Source organism: Balaenoptera physalus, assembly GCF_965194825.1.
Source record: "Balaenoptera physalus genome assembly, chromosome: 19".
NCBI classification, from domain to species: domain Eukaryota; kingdom Metazoa; phylum Chordata; class Mammalia; order Artiodactyla; family Balaenopteridae; genus Balaenoptera; species Balaenoptera physalus.
Window position 1 is genome coordinate 11502009 of NC_138900.1, and position 19099 is coordinate 11521107.

The following is a 19099-nucleotide window of genomic DNA, read 5'->3' on the forward strand; positions in this document are numbered from 1 at the left end:
GCAATACAGAACCTTGTGTGGCACAGAATGCCACATACAGAAGCAATATCTGGGGTTTCAAGCCAATGGATTAGAAATCTACAAGGTAGGAGTTTACAAGCACTATCAGGTATCACGGCCGCCGTGGATTGAAACACAAATTGGGATTTGTGGGCTTTCTTTTCTGCCTTGTTAGTTTCTATGAAAAATCTGACAGTGCCACTTCAATGAAAACACAGTTAAGTGTGTTTAAGAAAAAATCTGATAGAACGTGCTCTTGCATATAATTAAAGAATATCTAGAATATCCCAGTCCCCCCTTTTGAAAAAATAATTGTTGAGCCCTTGCAAAGCAATCTCTAGATTCTACCCTGTCCAATAGAACCTCCTGTGACCATGGAAATGGCCTGTAGTCTATGCTGTGCAGTGTGGTAACCAAGCTCATGAGTGCATGTTTAAAGGTGGTTAGTGTGAGAAACTGAAGTTTCAATTTTGTTTCATTTGAATTAAATTTAACCAGCCACGTGTGGCTTGTGGCATCCATGTTGGACATCAAAGCTCTTGGTCAACAGACTGAGTGTTGGTGAAAGTGGAATGCTGCTTCTCATAATTGAGTTTGATGAACAAACAGTGGTTCCTGCTTTGGGATTTAAGCATTGACATAATTTCTCCAAGTCTGTTCTTGGGGACTAGTCTCTGCTTTTCAGAATCAGCCCGGCCATGGAGTGGCCATTTAGTTTCTCTGAGCCTTGGTTACCCAATGTGTCAAATGCGGGATAATCATATTCCTTTTGCAAGGTGTTGTGAAGTCAGGCTGAAATTCTAAACCAGCTCCACCTTTTCCTGGCTATGTGACCTAGGGCAAATTACTTAACCTTTCTCGGCTTCAGTTTCATTAACTTTAAGATGGGAATGAAAGTTACCTTCCTCATAAGATAGTTGTGAGGATTAAACAGTGTCTATAAAGTACTTAGAACCGTGCCTCGGGCATGATACAACCTATATATGTGTTTGCTCTTGTACTATGCTTGTGGAAAGACTGGACAAAAGTTGTAGGTCAGGAAATCAATTTAGTAAGTCTCCACCAGTGCTTTTGGGGTCTGTTTCTTTACTGTGTCTCTTGGGATTTATTTTCCTGTGTTATGTTAACAATTTATAAAACCATATTTGATATTACCTTTTTAAAAAATTGAAGTTGATTTACAAAACGTTTCAGGTATACATTCTTTTTTTTAAAATTTTTTATTGAAGTATAGTTGATTTACAATGTTGCGCCAGTCTCTACTGTACAGCAAAGTGACTCAGTTATACACATACATACATTCTTTTTTAAAAAAATTTGTTTATTTTATTTATTTTTGGCTGTGTTGGGTCTTCGTTGCTGCGTGCAGGCTTTCTCTAGTTGCGGCGAGCGGGGGCTACTCTTCATTGCAGTGAGCGGACTTCTCATTGTCGTGCCTTCTCTTGTGGAGCACGGGCTCTAGGCGCGCGGGCTTCAGTAGTTGTGGCACGCGGGCTCAGTAGTTGTGGCTCGCGGGCTCTAGAGCGCAGGCTCAGTAGTTATGGCGCACACGCTTAGTTACTCCGCGGCATGTGGGATCTTCCCAGACCAGGGCTTGAACCCGTGTCCCCTGCATTGGCAGGCGGATTCTTAACCACTGCGCCACCAGGGAAGTCCATGTGAGTCTATTTCTGTTTTGTAAAGAAGTTCATTTGTATTATTTTTTAGATACCACATATAAGCAATATCATATATTTGTCTTTCTCTGTCTGACTTTCTTCACTTAGTATGATAATCTCTAGGTCCATCCGCTATTATCTTTTAAAAAAATTTATTTTATTGAAGTACAGTAGCTTTACCTGCTATTATCTTTTTAAGCAAGGATATGTTTTGTTTCATGACGCTTCTTTCTCTGGAAAGATCTCAGAGTTACAGAAAAGTTGCAAGTACTGTACAAAGAAATTATTTTTCCTAAGCCATGTAATAATGAGTTGCCAATATTATGCCCTGTCATCTACGGATGTTTACTGTGTTTCCTACAAACAGGACTGTCTCCTGCATAACCAAAGTACAACCTCAAAAATAAAAAGTATTAGCATTAAAAAATTACTACCATCTAACCCTCATGCTCCATTCAAGTGTCACCAGTTGTCCCAATAACGGCTTTCACAGCAAAGGTTCCTATCTAGACTCTTGCATTGCATTTTGTTGTCATGTCTCTTTTGCTTCCTTTAGTCTGGAAAAATTCTTCATTCTTTCCTTGACCTTCGTGACTCTTGTGAACATCACAGCCCAGTTCTGGGATAGGATGTCCATGGATTTGATATCTTCTCATGATCAGATTCTGGTCGTGCATCTTTGGCAGGAGGGTCACAAAAGTGGTGTTAGGATCTTACATTCCATCAGGATGTTCTCATTAAGGTGGTGTCTTTTAGGCTCCTCCCCTGTAAAGTTACTCTTTTCCCCTTTGTGATTAATGTGTTTTCTGGGGAGGTCTTTTGGGGTCATGTAAATACCCTGTTCCTTGTCAGATTTTCGATTTATTCATTTATTTAGTCATATCAGGATAGACTCATAGCGTCAAGGGATTGTAATCTATTACAATCATTGTTTGTTTTGATGTTCCAGTTGTTTCCAGTTTGACCTGTGGGAGCCCTTTCCAGCTGGCTCCTGTGTCATTTTCGCCTGTCCCCATCATTCTGTTTTTGTTTGTTTTAGAAGTTAAGTGATTTTTAAAAAAAATTTTTTTTGGAGTATAGTTGATTTACAACGTTGTGTTAGTTTCAGGTATACAGCAAAGTGAATCAGTTATACATATACATATATCCACTCTTTTTTAGATTCTTTTCCCATATAGGAAATTATAGAGTATTGTGTAGAGTTCCCTGTGCTGTACAGTAGGTCCTTATTAGTTATGTTTTTTTATATATCCCATCATTCTTTAAACGTTTTTTTTCTTCCTGGCACAATAAGATGTGCCAGGCTCGCCTAGTACTTTCCCTGTCCCAGTCCTGGAATTAGCCTTTACTCTGGGAAGCCCTGGTCTATTTCGCTGGAGAATGACATTTAGAAACCAAGAGTTGGGAGTTACATGTGGCCATTGCTATTGGCTCTTACTGTACCCAGGCTCTCTCAGAGTGGGCAGAAGTAGGGAATGTATGTGTGTATATGTGTAGATATAGATTTACATCTATATTCCTTTTTAAAAAAATTTTAACTTAAAACATACAGATAGGGCTTCCCTGGTGGCGCAGTGGTTGAGAGTCTGCCTGCCAATGCAGGGACACGGGTTCGAGCCCTGGTCTGGGAGGATCCCGCGTGCCGCGGAGTGGCTGGGCCCGTGAGCCACAATTGCTGAGCCTGCGCATCTGGAGCCTGTGCTCCGCAACAAGAGAGGCCGCGATAGTGAGAGGCCCGCGCACCGCGATGAAGAGTGGTCCCCGCTTGCCACAACTAGAGAAAGCCCTCGCACAGAAACGAAGACCCAACACAGCCATAAATAAATAAATAAATACTTAAAAAAAAAATACAGATATGGGTTTAGTTGCCAGTCTTTTGATGAGAAGCCTAGGCTTTTCTTTTCTTTTCTTTTTTAAAAAAATCTTTTGGCCATGCTGTGTGGCATGTGGGATCTTAGTTCCCCGACCAGGGATCGAACCTGTGGCCCCTGCATTGGAAGCGCAGAGTCTTAACCACTGGACCACCAGGGAAGTTTCCTAGGCTTTTTAAAAAAAAAAATTTTATTGAAATACAGTTGACTTACAATGTCGTATTAGTTTAACGTGTACAGCAAAGTGATTCATGTACATATATATACATTCTTTTGTAAATTCTTTTCCATTATAGGTTATTACAAGATATTGAATATAGTTCCCTGTGCTATACAGTAGGTCCTTATTGGTTATCTACTCCATATATAGTAGTGTGTATATTTTAATCCCAACCTTCTAATTTATCCCTCATTCCCCCCCCCCCTTTGGTAACCACAGGTTTGTTGTCTCTGTCTGTGAGTCTATCTCTGTTTGGTAAATAACTTCATTTGTATCATTTTTTTACATTCCACATGTAAGTGATATCATATGATATTTGTCTTTCTCTGTTTGACTTGCTTCACTCGGTATGATAATCTCTAGGTCCATCCATGTTGCTGCAAATGGCATTACTTCATTCTTTTTTATGGCTGAGTAATATTCCATCTGTATTTCTACATCTGTCTCTCTATAGTGAAAGTCATGAGTTTACACTGATATCTCCAGTTCCAACCCAGCACTACAGGGCTTATTCTTGTTTTCTCCCTTTACATAATTGTAGCTCATTTCTCCAGCAGTGAGAAATCTGGCTCCCAGTGCCCTTAATATATTTACTTATTTATTCGATCCCCCTGAAAGTGACCAATCTCTTATGGCTGCCACTGCCTGCACCCCTGGCCCCTGGGGTGGAGGCCCTGCTCACCACATTTGGGTCCTGACACTCTATTCTGGGCCCTGTGTCCCCCCTACTCCAACCCATCTTCCAGACACCTACTTGCTTGTGCTCAGGAAGGGAAAGGAAAGGAAGAGATTGATGTGTTTAAAATAGAATAGATTCCTGTTTTGCTCTTCCAATTTCTACTTTGAAGCTCCTGGCTATTCTTTCCTTTTCTGTTCCTTGTTAGAAACGCCAGATTCTGCATAAGTTAAGTGTTCTTTTTTTTTTAAAAGGAATTCCTTTATTTTTATTTTTTATTTATTTATTTTTTGGCTGTGTTGGGTCTTCGTTTCTGTGCGAGGACTTTCTCTAGTTGCGGCAAGCGGGGGCCACTCTTCATCGCAGTGCGCGGGCCTCTCACTATCGCGGCCTCTCGTCGCGGAGCACAGGCTCCAGACGCGCAGGCTCAGTAGTTGTGGCTCACGGGCTAGTTGCTCCGCGGCATGTGGGATCTTCCCAGACCAGGGCTCGAACCCGTGTCCCCTGCATTGGCAGGCGGATTCTCAACCACTGCGCCACCAGGGAAGCCCTAAGTGTTCTTTTATTGAACTGGACATAGCTTAAACATGTTTTCAGTGTAATGCTCACCATAACAGAAGTCACAGAAAGAAGGAAAAGGAGGAGAAAGAGGAAGAAGATGAGGAGCAGGAGAATATAGTTGCATAAAAAGCAACAGAGAGGGAAATGACGTAATCTCATTCCTGTATTTTTTCCAAGGTTTGATCTTTGAGGTCCCTGGTTTGTGCTTGAGAAATGGATTTCAACATGAGGCAGGGCTCGTTGGGGACAAGGCAGGTGTGACAGGGGACCTGTCACAGGCAAGGAGGCTCTGCCCAAACTGGCCTTGCTGGTTTCTCTTCTTCCCAGGTTTGTGTTTTAAATGAAGGGCTTATTTAATTTTAATTACATAAGTAATGCACAAATACCTTCTCGCTGTAAAACATTCGAACAATATAGAGAGAGAGCAAAAAGCCCTTTTGAGAAAGGGGCAGTCAACCACTGACAAAGGGAGGAATTTGGAGGGCAGTGTGGAAATAGTTTTCAAAATGACAAATGCACATCACTTTTGACTCGGCAGTTTTCCTCTTAGGAATTTATCTTACAGGCATGGATCATATGTCCAACATGAGGTCTGCCCAAGTGATATTAATTACAGTAGTGTTTGTAATGGCAATAAAACCAGGAATCACCTGAGTGTTTATTAAAAGGGGTCTGGTTAAGTTAATTATAGTACATTCAGACAGTGTGATGCTCTCAGGGCATTTAAAAAAAACGAGGTACAGCTCTATGTATTAATCTGGAGAGAGCCTGAAGAGAATCTTAAGTGAAAAATTAAAGTAAGATGCAGAATTGTGTGCCACCATGGTGTAAAAAAAATGATCCACGTGTGAATGCTTGTATATGCCTAAAATATCTCAGGAAATCACTATATTCTTGCTTCTGGAAAGGGAATCGGGTGGCCATGGGATGGGAGTGGGAAGAGATTTTTCCCATCCCTCCTGATGCATCCTTTATATCCTTCCTGTGTGATCTTGGACAAGCCATGTGTCTTCTCTGAGCCTCAGTTTCCCCGTTTGTAAAGGGAGGGTCATGACAAGGGAGACTGGAGTTCTTATTCTGGAGCTGGCACAGCAGATGGGCCGTTAATGAGAGGCCCCACCTCCCCCGAGTCTGGGGCTTCACAGAGACCTCACTCCAACTTTCTGCTTTATCTGACGATAAAGAGACACATGCACCCCAATGTTCACAACATCATTATTTCCAGTAATGCCAAGATACGGAAGCAACTTAAGTGTCCATTAACAGATGAATGGATAAAGAAGATGTGGTATCCATAGACAGTGAACTATTACTCAGCCGTAAAAAGGAATGAAATATGCCATTTGCAGGAACACGGATGGACCTAGAAATTATTATACGAAGTGAAGTAAGTCAGACAGAGAGAGACAAATATTATATGATTTCACTTATATGTGGAATCTAAACTATGACACAAATGAACTGATTTATGAGACAGAAACAGACTCACAGACATGGAAAACAAACATGGTTACCAAAGGGGAAGCGGGGGGGAGGCATAAATCGGGAGTATGGGATTAACAGATGCACACTACTATACGTAAAATAGATAAACAACAAGGATTTACTGTATAGCACAGGGAACTATATTCAATATCTTGTAATAAACCATAATGGAAAAGAATTGAAAAAATATAGATATATACATATATATATATATATATGTATAACTGAATCACTTTGCTGTACACCTGAAACTAACACAATATTGTAAATCAATTACACTTTAAAAAAAAAAGAAAAAGAGTCAGTAGCATTTGCAGCCACCAGTCTGCAGTGAGATGCACAAGGGGATTTTCCTAACTCCTTGGCAACCTCTGGCGGGTAAGAGGCAAGATAGCCCAGTCCTTTCCCAGGCCTCTGCATTCCCAACCACACCCCTGTGCTTGGGTCCCCCTGTGGGTTTCCCCTTCAGGAGTCTCAAGAACCATCATCGTTCTCTCCCTACGGAGACCTCTGGTGAGTGGGGAGTGGGCTCCTGTGGGCTGTCACTCACCCAGCCTAATAAGTGACCTGTGTAGGAGCCCATCTTGGTTCTACATGGCAGGCGCTCCATCGCCTGGTCCAAAATACTGCTCCTCCACCAGTCTGTGACTTTGGGCAGTCCCTTCATCTCTTTGTGCCTCAGTTTCCTCATCCATAAAATGGAAGCAATTCCTACTTCATAGGGCTGTTGTGAAGACATCCTAATTAGCTAATGTGACTAGATCTGCTCTGTCCACTAGGGTAGCCACTAGCCCCACGTGGCAATTGAGCCCTTGAAATGTGGCTGGTCTCAACAGAGGTGTGCTATCAATGTAAAATACGCACTGCATTTTGAAGACTTAGTGTGAAAAATAAAAGAATATAAACTAAATCATTCATAATTTTTATGTTGATCACATTCTAAAATGATAATATTTTGGATGTGTTGGATTAGAGCATGATTAATCTCCCCTGTTTCTTTTTGCCTTTTTTTTTTTTTTAATTTTATTTATTTATTTATTTTTGGCTGTGTTGGGTCTTCATTGCTGCATGTGGGCTTTCTCCAGTTGCTGCGAGCTGGGGCTACTCTTCGTGGTGATGTGCGGGCTTCTCATTGCGGTGGCTTCTCTTGTTGCGGAGCACAGGCTCTAGGTGCGCGGGCTTCAGTAGTTGTGGCACGCGGGCTCAGTAGTTGTGGCTCATGGGCTCTAGAGCGCAGGCTCAGTAGTGGCTCACGGGCTTAGTTGCTCCGTGGCATGTGGGATCTTCCCGGACCAGGGCTCGAACCCGTGTCCCCTGCATTGGCAGGCGGACTCTTAACCACTGCGCCACCAGGGAAGTCCCTCTTTTTGCTTTTTTTAATGTGGTTACTAGAAAATGTAGAATTACATGTGAGGCTCGCATTATATTTCTGTTGGATGGCGCTGGTTTAGAAAAACTTTGGGCAGCCTCACATTAGCTGCTACTACAAGCAGCCCTCAGAACCCATTTTTTGTTCCCACAGCTACTGATTGGTTTTCTCCACAGATTTATTGAGGTATAATTGACAAATAACGATTGTATACATTTAAGGTGCACAAAATGATGATTTGACGTACATATACATTGTGAAATGATTGCCACAGTCAAGCTAGTTAACACATCCATCACCTCGTGTAGTCACCGTGTGGGTGTGGATGTGTGGGTGGTGAGAACATTTAAGATCTACTCTCTTAGCGATTTTCAAGTAAATAATACATAGTATTAACTATAGTCACCACACCGTATGTTGTTAAATCCCCAGAACTTGTTCATCTTATAAAAAGTTTGTCCCCTGTGACCAATATCTCCTCATTTTGCTTGATTGTTATTTTGATTGTGTTTTGTTGGTTGGTTGGTTGTTGTTTTCATTTTGTTTTGTTTGTTTTGGCCGCACAGCATGTGGGATCCTAGTTCCCTGACCAGGGATTGAACCCGCAACCCCTGCATTGGAAGCGTGGTCTCTTAACCACTGGACCGCCGGGGAAGTCCTGGTTGGTTGGTTTTTTAAATTTTTTACTTTTATGTTTCTTTAAACTTTTTAGTTTATATTGGAGTACAGTTGATTAACAGTGTTGTGTTAGTTTCAGGAGTACAACAAAGTGATTCATTTATACATATACATACATCAATTTTTTTCAAAGTCTATTCCCAATTAGATTATTACAGAATACTGAGCAGAGTTCCCTGTGCTAGGTTGGTTGGTTTTTTAGAATAAGAAATTTGGAGAGATCGCCAGCAGATACAGAATTCTGTGTAACTCTTGAATATCTCTCAGATCTGTTCATGCCTTCTGTTTCTACTGCTTGAGTCCAGGTTTCCTCTTCTCTTGCCTGCTCCCCTCCAGAAGGAAGCCCTCTCTGACCTCCAGTCTGGATCAGATGCCTCCTTTGGGGCTCCCACAGCCCGTGGGGTTCCCTCATAACTGTTCTGATCACTCTACATCATCTCTATCTGAGGAACGAGTCTGTCTCCACCACTGGAGTCCCATGAGGGCAGGGCTGGGGGCAGAGGAGGGTTTCAAGAAATGTTTGTTGAATGAATAATAAATAAGTTCAGATGTTAAACAGAGCTCTTCATCAGAGGATTTTTTTTTTTTTTTTTTGGCTGCATTGGGTTCTCGTTGCTGTGCCCGGGCTTTCTCTAGTTGCGGTGAGCGGGGGCTACTCTTAGTGAGTGTGCGGGCTTCTCATTGCTGTGGCTTCTCTTATTGCAGATCATGGGCTCTAGGCGTGCAGGCTTCAGTAGTTGTGGCACGTGGGCTCAGTAGTTGTGGCATGCAGGCTCTAGAGCACAGGCTCAGTAGTTGTGGCACACGGGCTTAGTTGCTCCGTGGCATGTGGGATCTTCCCGGACCAGGGCTCGAACCCATGTCCCCTGCATTGGCAGGCGGATTCTTAACCACTGCACCACCAGGGAAGTCCCCATCAGAGGATTTTTGAGAAGTGGGACGCTGTCTCTTCCGCTCTCTTCCCTTCATTTTTCTATGGGGGAGGGGGGTAAGTTCCTTCTGATCCAAGACTTGACAGTTGTCATAATAATTCATTCCTGAATGCTGCAGGGAAGTGGCTGTGGTTTCTGTGGAAAGTCCCAGAGAAATTCTTATTTTCTTGGCTCCTGTAACCAATTCAACCCAAATTTCTTTGCTGAGGCCACCCTCATCAACTTTTATTTTTACACTTTCCCAAACCTTTTTAATGAAAATTTTCAAACAGAAAAGCTAAACTAATTTCACAGTGAACACTCGTGTACCCATTACCTAGATTTGACCATTCCCATTTTACTCTGCTGTTTGCTTTATCACACGTCCACCCGTCTTTCCATCTCTGTCTATCCATCACTCCCTCTGATTTTTCTGATGCATTTCAAAGTCGATGTCACCAGTACACTTCCCTCTCAACGCTATCGCGTGTGTAGCTCTGTGCCAGCCAGATTCCTATCATGAATCAGAAACTTACCATCATTTAGAGGGTTTCCTTGCACCCCTTCTGGGTCCATTTCTGGGTTTCGGAAAGGAGTAGGGGAGATAGGAGTAATGCAGTGGAAAGATGGGGGCTAGACCTTGAAGGCCCTCGTAGACCATGAGGAGGAGTTTAATAGTAAGATCACTACTATTGATGATGATGATGAGGATGATGATATACTGGATATTTTTTGTTTGCTCTTTCAGGTCCGTGCTCCACCTTTACCTGTCATACTCTTGGGAATGGGATCCAACCTTGGGAGGCTGATCACTATGGACTACCACGGGCTTTCTTGACCTCTAGTTTCCTGTCTGGGTTGGCCAATGGGGACGCTGACAAGAGATTGGAAGGAGGGGCGTTTATTTCCCCAACTCTCTCCCTGATGCGGCGGTTGCCTCCAGCTGACTGTGTCTTTCCACCCAAGGCCACAGCTCCTGTCTGGAGGTCCACTCCACACACATCTGGGTTCTTTCAGGCCTGGGGGTAATCAAAGCTCCCATCTTTCTAGACCTGAAGTGCTGCACCACCCTTGTGGTTTCCCTGCTCACTGCTCCATCTTTGTAAATAGTCTTTTATTTTTTTAAATTGAAGTATAGTTGATTTAGAATATTGTGTAGTTTCAGGTATACAGCAAAGTGATTCAGTTTTGTGTGTGTGTGTGTGTATGTGTATTTTAAATTCTTTTCCGTTATAGATTATTATAATATATTGAATCTAGTTCCCTGTGCTATACACTAAATCCCTATTGCTTATCTGTTTTATACATAGTAGTCTGTATCTGTTAATCCCATATTCCTAATTTATCCCTCTTCCCCCTTCCTTTCCCCTTTGGTAACCATAAGTTTGTTTTCTATGTCTGTGACTCTGTTTCTGTTTTGTATATAGATTCATTTGTATTATTGTTTTAGATTCCACATATAAGTGATATCATATAATATTTTCTTTCTCCATCTTCACTTAGTATGATATTCTCTAGGCCCATTCATTTTGCTGCAAATGGCAATATTTCATTTTTTTGTGTGGCTAATAGTAAATAATCTTTTTATTAAATTCTCCCCAGTCGCTCAGTTTGGATTTGCTGTTTCCTGCTTAGACTCTGAGTGATGCAGCAGCTAACTGTACTGAGAACATCCTAAGAGACATTCTTCCAAGAGCTTTATAGGAAACAATGTATTTAATCCACCTGATGACCCTATGGAGAAACAGAGGTTTGGAGAGGTGGTCTCTAGCTCTAGTTTCAGAATGAGGAAGTGGCTGACCCAGGATTTGAACCAGCAGGAATCTGAACTGCTAAGAGTAACTAACTGGGAGCCACTGTGGGAGTTTTAAGCCAAGAAGTCAGGTTGGTGTTTCGAAAGCGCCCTCTGGTGGCTGGGAGGAGCACTGTCAGCTGAGTTAGCATCTACCCTGTCTCTGCAGAGAACTTCTATTTGGCTAATGTGTCGACAACATTCAACTAAATCCTGCACCGGAGACCCAGACAAATGGGCTCTGCCTGGGTTCCAGGATGTCTTCTTGGAGGAGGTGACGTTGGAGCAGGGCTTTAAAGGACAAGTAGCAAAGGCCTGAGAGAATCCACCTTGTTCTGGGAAGAGGGTGCAGCATTGTGTCAGGGGAAGCCCAGAGATGAGGCCGGGGGAATAGGTCAGGACCCATTTGGGGAAGTACCTTGGCTTTGGAACTTTGTCCTATAACTCACTTTGGAGCTTGCAAACCAGCAAATTTCAAAGACAAAATTGGAGGTCAGACATAGGGTGGTCAACTTTTTATTCTGCCAGTTTGGACTTTAAAAAAAAAGAGTGGGAGAGAGAGAGAGAGACCATTTTATTCATTCTAAAAGCATTTATTGAGCACCTACTGTATATTAAGGAATGTTCTGGGGCAGGGTCTGCGTTTGTTTTTCTCACTGTTGTACCCTCAGAGTCGAGAGTCATGGAAAGCCCCTAATAGAAGGAATGAGTAAAATTAAAGACATTTGCTAGGGCAAGGTCAGTGTGGGAATAAGCTGCTGGGAATGAGGTCAAGGTGTGTGGGGTTGTAGATGAGCTTGGAGATAGAAGGGAATAAATTTGGAAGTCTTCAGTCTTTAGATTATTATCAGTTTTAAAAATAATTCATTTTATTTTTATGGTTATTTCCTATATTCTGGGGATTTGGGTAGGGCTCATACTATATACTGAATTCTTGAAAAAATATGATGCAAATGTTTCTGTACATACTAGGGCACAAACCATTTGTGTCTTCTCAGATCCCCTTGGCCACCTCCTTCCTAGTGAGCCAAACAAGAAAGAGGTGAAGTAACTCGCCCAAGGCCCCGAATTTGTTGAGTTGCAAAGCCTGGATTTGAATCCTGGGCAGATTGGCCTAAGCTCTTGTGAAAATTAATAAACAGAAACCTCATTTAAAATGGATTCCGGAGGCCAGAAGGGGGAGCTCTCAACCTCTATCACTCCATGTTAATTGCAGACCTACAAGAAAAAAGGGACCTTTGCACTTCCAACAGAAACAAGGTTACTACTTTACTACTCAGCAGGAGGAAGGAAGAATTTCTTCTCGCCCAGTAACTGCCTGGCCAATGAGTCTGTCACAGCTCAGCCAATGAAAAGCCGCTGCACTTGAACTCCCAGTTTCCTTCAGTGAACTCTGTTTACAGCAGCCCCTCCCAACTCCCCATTCTCCTTTATAAAAGAAGGTTTCTCCTTTGTTCTCCAGACTTGCATATGATTTCCCATAGATTGCATGTCCTGAATTGCAATTCAGGAACTTTGCTCTTCCTGAATAAATCCATTTTGCTGGTAAAATAACTGGCCATTTTTAGCATATTTGTATCAAAATCTCATCTTCTTTAATCTCACAGATACAAAAATTCAGAGCAAAGTAAACTCAACGGAGCAGGGAGGGCATTTCTCCCTCCAACAGAGGGAGACTCTCTCCAACAGAGTCAACTAACTGCACACACCACGATGGTGGAGAAAAGGCTGTGTGTGTGTGTGTGTGTGTGTGTGTGTGTGTGTGTGTGTTTATCCCATAAATAATACATGGACTCAGTCTTGCTGTTGAAATTCAGGGCTTCCCTGGTGGTGCAGTGGTTAAGAATCCACCTGCCAATGCAGGGGACACGGGTTCGAGCCCTGGTCCAGGAAGATCCCATGTGCTACGGAGCAACTAAGCCCGTGCACCACAACTACTGAGCCTGCGAGCCACAACTACTGAAGCCTGTGCACCTAGAGCCCGTGCTGCACAACAAGAGAAGCCACTACAAGGAGAAGCCTGTGCGCCACAACTAGAGAAAGGCTGTGCGCAGCGAAGACCCAGCACAGCCAAAGATAAAAACAAACAAATAAATAAATTTATTTTTTAAAAAAAAGAAATTCAAAGGATACCCACTCAGGTAGAGTCAAAAGTGAAAATTCCCCCTTGTCAAGATTTCCCATTAACAAGAACCTACAGGTATAGCACAGGGAACTCTACTCAAGACTCTGTAATAACCTACATGGGAAAAGAATCTGAAAAAGAATGGATACATGTATGTGTATAACTGAATTACTCTGCTGTACACCTGAAACTAACACAACATTGTAAATCAACTATACTCCAATGTAAAATAAAAATTAAAAAGATTTCCCTGGTGAGTCTCTTTCTCCTTAGTTGCAGCAGGGGCCACCATGCCGTGGGGATTTTCCTCTTAGGGACTCCGGAACAGGGAGACACTGCATTTTGTGGGTGACAATGCCAGCGGTAAAGTGAAAGCTGACACTTGCTGAACACTCATCATGACCCAGGCGCCGTCCGGAGCTCTGTCCACATATTAACTCATTTAATTGTCATGACAGTAAAATGCAAACTCCTTACTCTCATGACCCCGTCACTGCCCCGCTCTCAGACATCACCTCCTGCCACTCTGCTCCCTGCCTTTTTCACTCCAGCCTGCTTCCCATTCTTCCTACACACCAAGCTCATGTCCACCCCCAGCCCTTTGCACCGGCCATCCCCTCTGCTGGGAAAGCTGTCTCTCTCTCCATCTTTGGACGGCTTCCTCTCCTTCATTCTCATGTCAGCTGGAGCGTCACCGCCTCTGAGTGGGCTTCCCTGACCACCTTATGAGAAACAGTATTTCTTCTTCCGCACCCCCAGCCCTCCAGCCCTCTATAGACTCTGCTTTACTCCTCTGCGTAGCAGTTCTCTCTTCTGACGGCCTATTGTACATCTCTCTGTTTTTTATTCATCTGCCCCACATGAATGTCAGCTCCATGAGGGCGGGAACTTTGTCTCACTGTCCTTTCCTCCTCACCCAGAGCAGTAGGAGCTCAATAAACATCAGGACCCTGAGTGATGGAAACAATCTGTCGAGGGAAAACTGCTGTCATCCCATTTTACAGATGAGGAATCTAAGGCACCGGGAGGTTAAGTCACTCAGCTGACAAAGGGCAGAGATGGGATTCAGATCCAAGCAGCCCAGCTTAAAGATTGGACCAGGGACCTGCAGGTTTCCCATATCATTTAGCTTTTGCTATAGTAATGCTGTGTAACAAACCACCCCGACTCTCAGTAGCATTTATGTAGCTCACGAAGTTTGTGGTGGGCAGTTTTAGGCTGGGCTTGGCTGGGTGTTTTTCCTGGGCTCAGCTGTGCTTACCCACATGTCCGGGGATCTGCTGTTGGCTGATCTAGCCTGGTCTTGGCTGGGAGACTTGGTTTTGCTCCACATGTCTGTGCTTTCCAACAGGCTAGCCCAGGCTTGTTCTCATGGAAGCAAAAGTACAGGTAAAAATGTGCCAGGCCCCTCAATTAAGACGTAGGCTGGAGATGGGCACTCTGTCACTTCCAGCTCATTCTGCTGGTGAGAGCCAAGTCACACAGCCAACCCAGAGTCATATAACTACAAAGTTACATGGTAAAGAGCAGGGATACAGGAAGGGGTGAGGAACTGGGGCCAAAAGTACAATCTACCATAGTTCCCATCAGCTGAAAGATCTTGGGCTCTGCTCCCCAGCAGGAGAGGTCAGAGGCCATTTGGGAGAGGACCCCAGGGAGCTCCCGTTTCATGCTTCTTTGAAGGAAACGCTCAGGGTCAGGGTGGGCAGGGTTTGTGTGTGTGGGGGGGAAGGGAACAAAGTAGTAGAGAGTGGCTGGGGGAAGAAGCTGTTGTGTCTGCATTTCTTGTTTGGGTGTGGTTGTCTAGAGGAAGCTGGCCGGAAGCTTGGAAGGCATCCAGGGTACCTGGTTGAGGAGTGAGTGCTTTATTTGATCTTAGTCATGGCATTATCTGATTTGAGGTTTTTCATCTAAATGGATTAATTTAGATCTATCTATTTATCTGTCAATCAATTATACATTGGCTATGTTTTTCTGAATTTTTGTCTTTAGCTCAATGAAGCCTTGGTTTGTAAATAAAGGTGCAGATGAGGGTTTCATGCATCCTAAGATCTTCTGAGTCATTTCAAAATCTTTCCTCCTAGTTCTTGTGTAAGCTTTGGGCTTTGCAAACCCGCCTTCCATCCTGCATGCCCTGCAGAAGCCACTTAAAAATCACAACAGCTCTATATAGCCAGACTATGATTATCTCCATTTGACAAGCGAGGAAAATTTAGTGGTTTCCACAAGCCCGTTTCCCAGAACTTTTGCTGCTTGTAAAAATGATTGGACCCAGATGATTCTAGAACTTCCCTGGATACAAAAAGCGAGGCTGGCTACGCTGTCACCAGCAGAATAGAGACAGCTGTCCTGGCACAGGGGCATGAGGCAGGGATTCAGACACACTCCTGTTGCAGGAGGGGGGACCCCTTCCAGGGCTCTTGTCTAACACTCGGAAGTGAACTGTCCAAGGAGACACATGTGCTGACAAAGCAAGAGACTTTATTGGGAAGGGGCGCCCGGGTGGAGAGCAGCAGGGTAAGGGAACCCAGGAGGACTGCTTCGCCACGTTCATAGTCTTGTGTTTTATGGTGATGGGATTAGTTTCCGGGTTCTCTCTGGCCAATCACTCTGACTCAGAGTTCTTCCTGGTGGAGCTCGCATCACTCAACCAAGATGGATTCAAGCGTGGACTCTGGGAGGCTGGTAGGACATATGGACTGGAGTCTCCTCTCTCCTTCTGACCTTTCCCGAATTCTTCCGGTTGGTGGTAGCGTGTTAGTTCCGCATTCCTTACCAGGACCTCCTGTTTAAGATAACTCATGCAAATGGTTACTGTGGTGCCTGGCCAGGGTGGGCAGTTTCAGTCAGTGGTTTCCCTAACACTCCCATCTCTCCAGCACCGCAGGATGTAGAATGGCGGGGCTGGTCTCTCCGCAGCTGTCATTCTTACAGTAACTGTGGGTGTGTGTTTTTCCTGGTTCCTGGCCTGGAGTAACCTCCATGTCCTCAGGGCTCATAGGCTTTGAGAAGCTCAAGTCCGTAATAACAGTGATCCTTTCATGGCTCATCTGGCAAACCCAAGCTCATTCTTCCACATTTGGTCCCTCATGGTGCATTTGGAGTGTTAATTAATTTCCCTGTGTTTTACCAATCAGAACTCAATTTTTTTTTCTTTTTTTAAATTTATTTATTTTTGGCTGCGATGGGTCTATGTTGCTGCCTGCAGGCTTTCTCTGGTTGTGGCGAGCGGGGGCTACTCTTCGTTGCGGTGCGCGGGGTTCTCATTGCGGTGGCTTCTCTTGTTGCGGAGCACGGGCTCTAGGCGCACGGGCTTCAGTAGTTGTGGCACATGGGCTCAGTAGTTGTGGCTCGCGGGCTCCAGAGCACAGGCTCAGTAGTTGTGGCGCACGGGCTTAGTTGCTCCGTGGCATGTGGGATCTTCCTGGACCAGGGCTCGAACCTGTGTCTCCTGCATTGGCAGGCGGATTCTTAACCACTGTGCCACCAGGGAAGCCCAAAACTCAAATTTTTTGGTTCTTGATCTCAGAGCACTGGGAGACACAGGTATGTCCCAGCCACTCAGAGATACTATTCTGGCCCAGAGCAAAGAACCTGGGCTAAGTGTTGGGCTTTTGCAACACTGAAGATGCTCCCAGCTCTCCCCACTCTTATCATTGCATCCCTAAGGGCTTCTTCAGCACTGACCATCGCACCAGGAACAAATGTCCTGTCACCCAGCTTGGAGCTGGAAGGACGTTATCAGCCCCACACCCTGGCACCCTTAGCCTGTGCCCATCAACCTCTTGGGAAGGCTGCCCATTTGTTGGGACAGCCCAATGATTAGAAAGTGCTTCCAGACAGGGCCTTGAGGCAGCTGGCCTCTTGCAGCTTGAGTCCTGAGGGTCCCACATTTCCCAGCTGCCTAGGGGCAAGCTTGGCACCCCCAGGCTATATCCTACTCCTGACTTTCTGTGTCTCTCACAGTGGAGCCAGACTGCTGGGGTTCAAGTTCTCGCTCTGCACTAGTAAGCATGCTTTAGCATCTTACTTAGACTTTCTGTGCCTCAGTTTCCTCATCTGTAAAATGGGGATAGTAAAAGCACTGACCTCACAGTGTTGTTGTGAGGAAGAGGTGAGTGGACCCATGTAAAGTGCTTCAAACCCTGCTGTGGTCGGAAGCCCTCCATAAATACTGACTGTTGATATTTTAACTATTCATAATGCATCATCCTCTTCCAGGCACATCGATACTCACTCTTTCACACTGTGAAGGGGAAGGATTCAGTCCTCTGTAGTGAGGTCGGTATCATTATACAGCATTCTCACCCTAGGCCCATGCTGTCCTTTTCTGGAGCACACAACCCTCCACCACCAGTGATATTTCTAAGTGGGCAATGTCACCTTCAGCTGGTTTTCCCTCCCAGAGACTTGGTCAGAGAGGCTTGAGGGAGGAGAGAGAGCCACCTTGTGGTGAGAGTGGGAATCTAAGAACTTGGGCCCAGTTGTCCATGTGTGTGTACTCCACCCGACCAGTCCTGCATTCTGGCATTTCGTGTCTTGAAAGTACCAACATACTAGTCATTTATTCTATTGTATTTATTTAAAATTTAAAAAATTTAAACTTTTTATTGCCGTATAACTTAGAGTACAAAACTGAAGTGTACAGCTTGATGCATTTATAGTTATATACATATGTGTTCATTCATGTCACCGCCACCTAGGGCCAGATATAGAACATTCTAATCATTCCGGAAGGTTTCCTTGTGCCCTCTTCCAGTCAATACCACCCAGGGGTGACCACTTTCTGATTTCTCTCACCATGAGTTGATACTTACATAAAAGGAATCATTCAATTATGTACTCTTTTGTCTCTGGCTTCTTTCACTCAACATTGTGTTGTGAGATTCAGCCGTGTTGTTGCATGTAGCAGTATTGTTATTTTTTTAATTGCTGTGAAGGGAATTCCCTGGTGGTGGTTAGGACTCGGCACTTTCACTGCTGTGGCCCGGGTTCGATCCCTGGTTGGGGGAAATAAGATCCCGTGAGCGGCACGGTACAGCCAAAAAAAAAAAAAAACTGCTATGAAGTATTTCATCTTATGAACGTACCACACTTATTTACCCAAGTCTATTGTTGATGGACATTTGGGTTATTTCCAGTTTTTGGCTATTATGAATAGAGCTGCCATCAGCATCCTTGTCTAAGGATATATGCACTCATTTTTCTTGGGTATATACCCAGATGTGGAATTAACGAGGTCATAGGGCAAACGTATGTTAGTCTCAGTAGGTACTGCCAAACATATTTTTTCAAAGTGGATACTGGTATTTTTCAACTCCACCATATACTTTTTTTTTTTTTTTTTCCTGCTGCGCCATGCGGCATGCAGGATCTTAGTTCCCTGGACCAGGGATAGAACCAGTGCCCCCTGCAGTGGAAGTGCTGAGTCTTAACCCCTGGACCGCCAGGGAAGTCTCCTATTATTTCTGTCTTTTTTTTTTTTTTTTTTTTTTTTAATTTTGCCGCTGTACGGAAGATTCATCACAGTGTTTTTTGTTTTGTTTTTTTTAAGAGCTCCTGACTTATTTATTTATTTATTTACTTTATTTTTTTGGCTGTGTTGGGTCTTCGTTTCTATGCGAGGGCTTTCTCTAGTTGTGGCAAGTGGGGGCCACTCTTCATCGCGGTGCGCGGACCTTTCACTGTCGCGTTCTCTCTTACTGTGCGTCACAGGCTCCAGACGCGCAGGCTCAGTAGTTGTGGCTCACGGG

The 19099-nt window shown here is 44.1% G+C and overlaps 2 protein-coding genes across 2 annotated transcripts in view; one reads left to right on the forward strand and one right to left on the reverse strand.

Moving 5' to 3' along the window:
- The window catches only part of LYPD3 (LY6/PLAUR domain containing 3), a 31600-nt gene extending 18008 nt beyond the window's left edge, over positions 1-13592 (forward strand). The window contains exon 5 of the mRNA XM_082438808.1: positions 10178-13592. Within this exon, the coding sequence (XP_082294934.1) occupies positions 10178-10458 (281 nt within the window). The 3' untranslated portion in view covers positions 10459-13592. The remainder of the gene's footprint in view (positions 1-10177) is intronic.
- Positions 1-18028, reverse strand: part of SRRM5 (serine/arginine repetitive matrix 5) — a gene marked incomplete at its 3' end in the record, with an annotated part of 172816 nt that extends 154788 nt beyond the window's left edge. Inside the window, 1 exon segment of the mRNA XM_082438650.1 lies at positions 18019-18028.
- Between the last annotated feature and the right edge of the window lie 1071 nt (positions 18029-19099).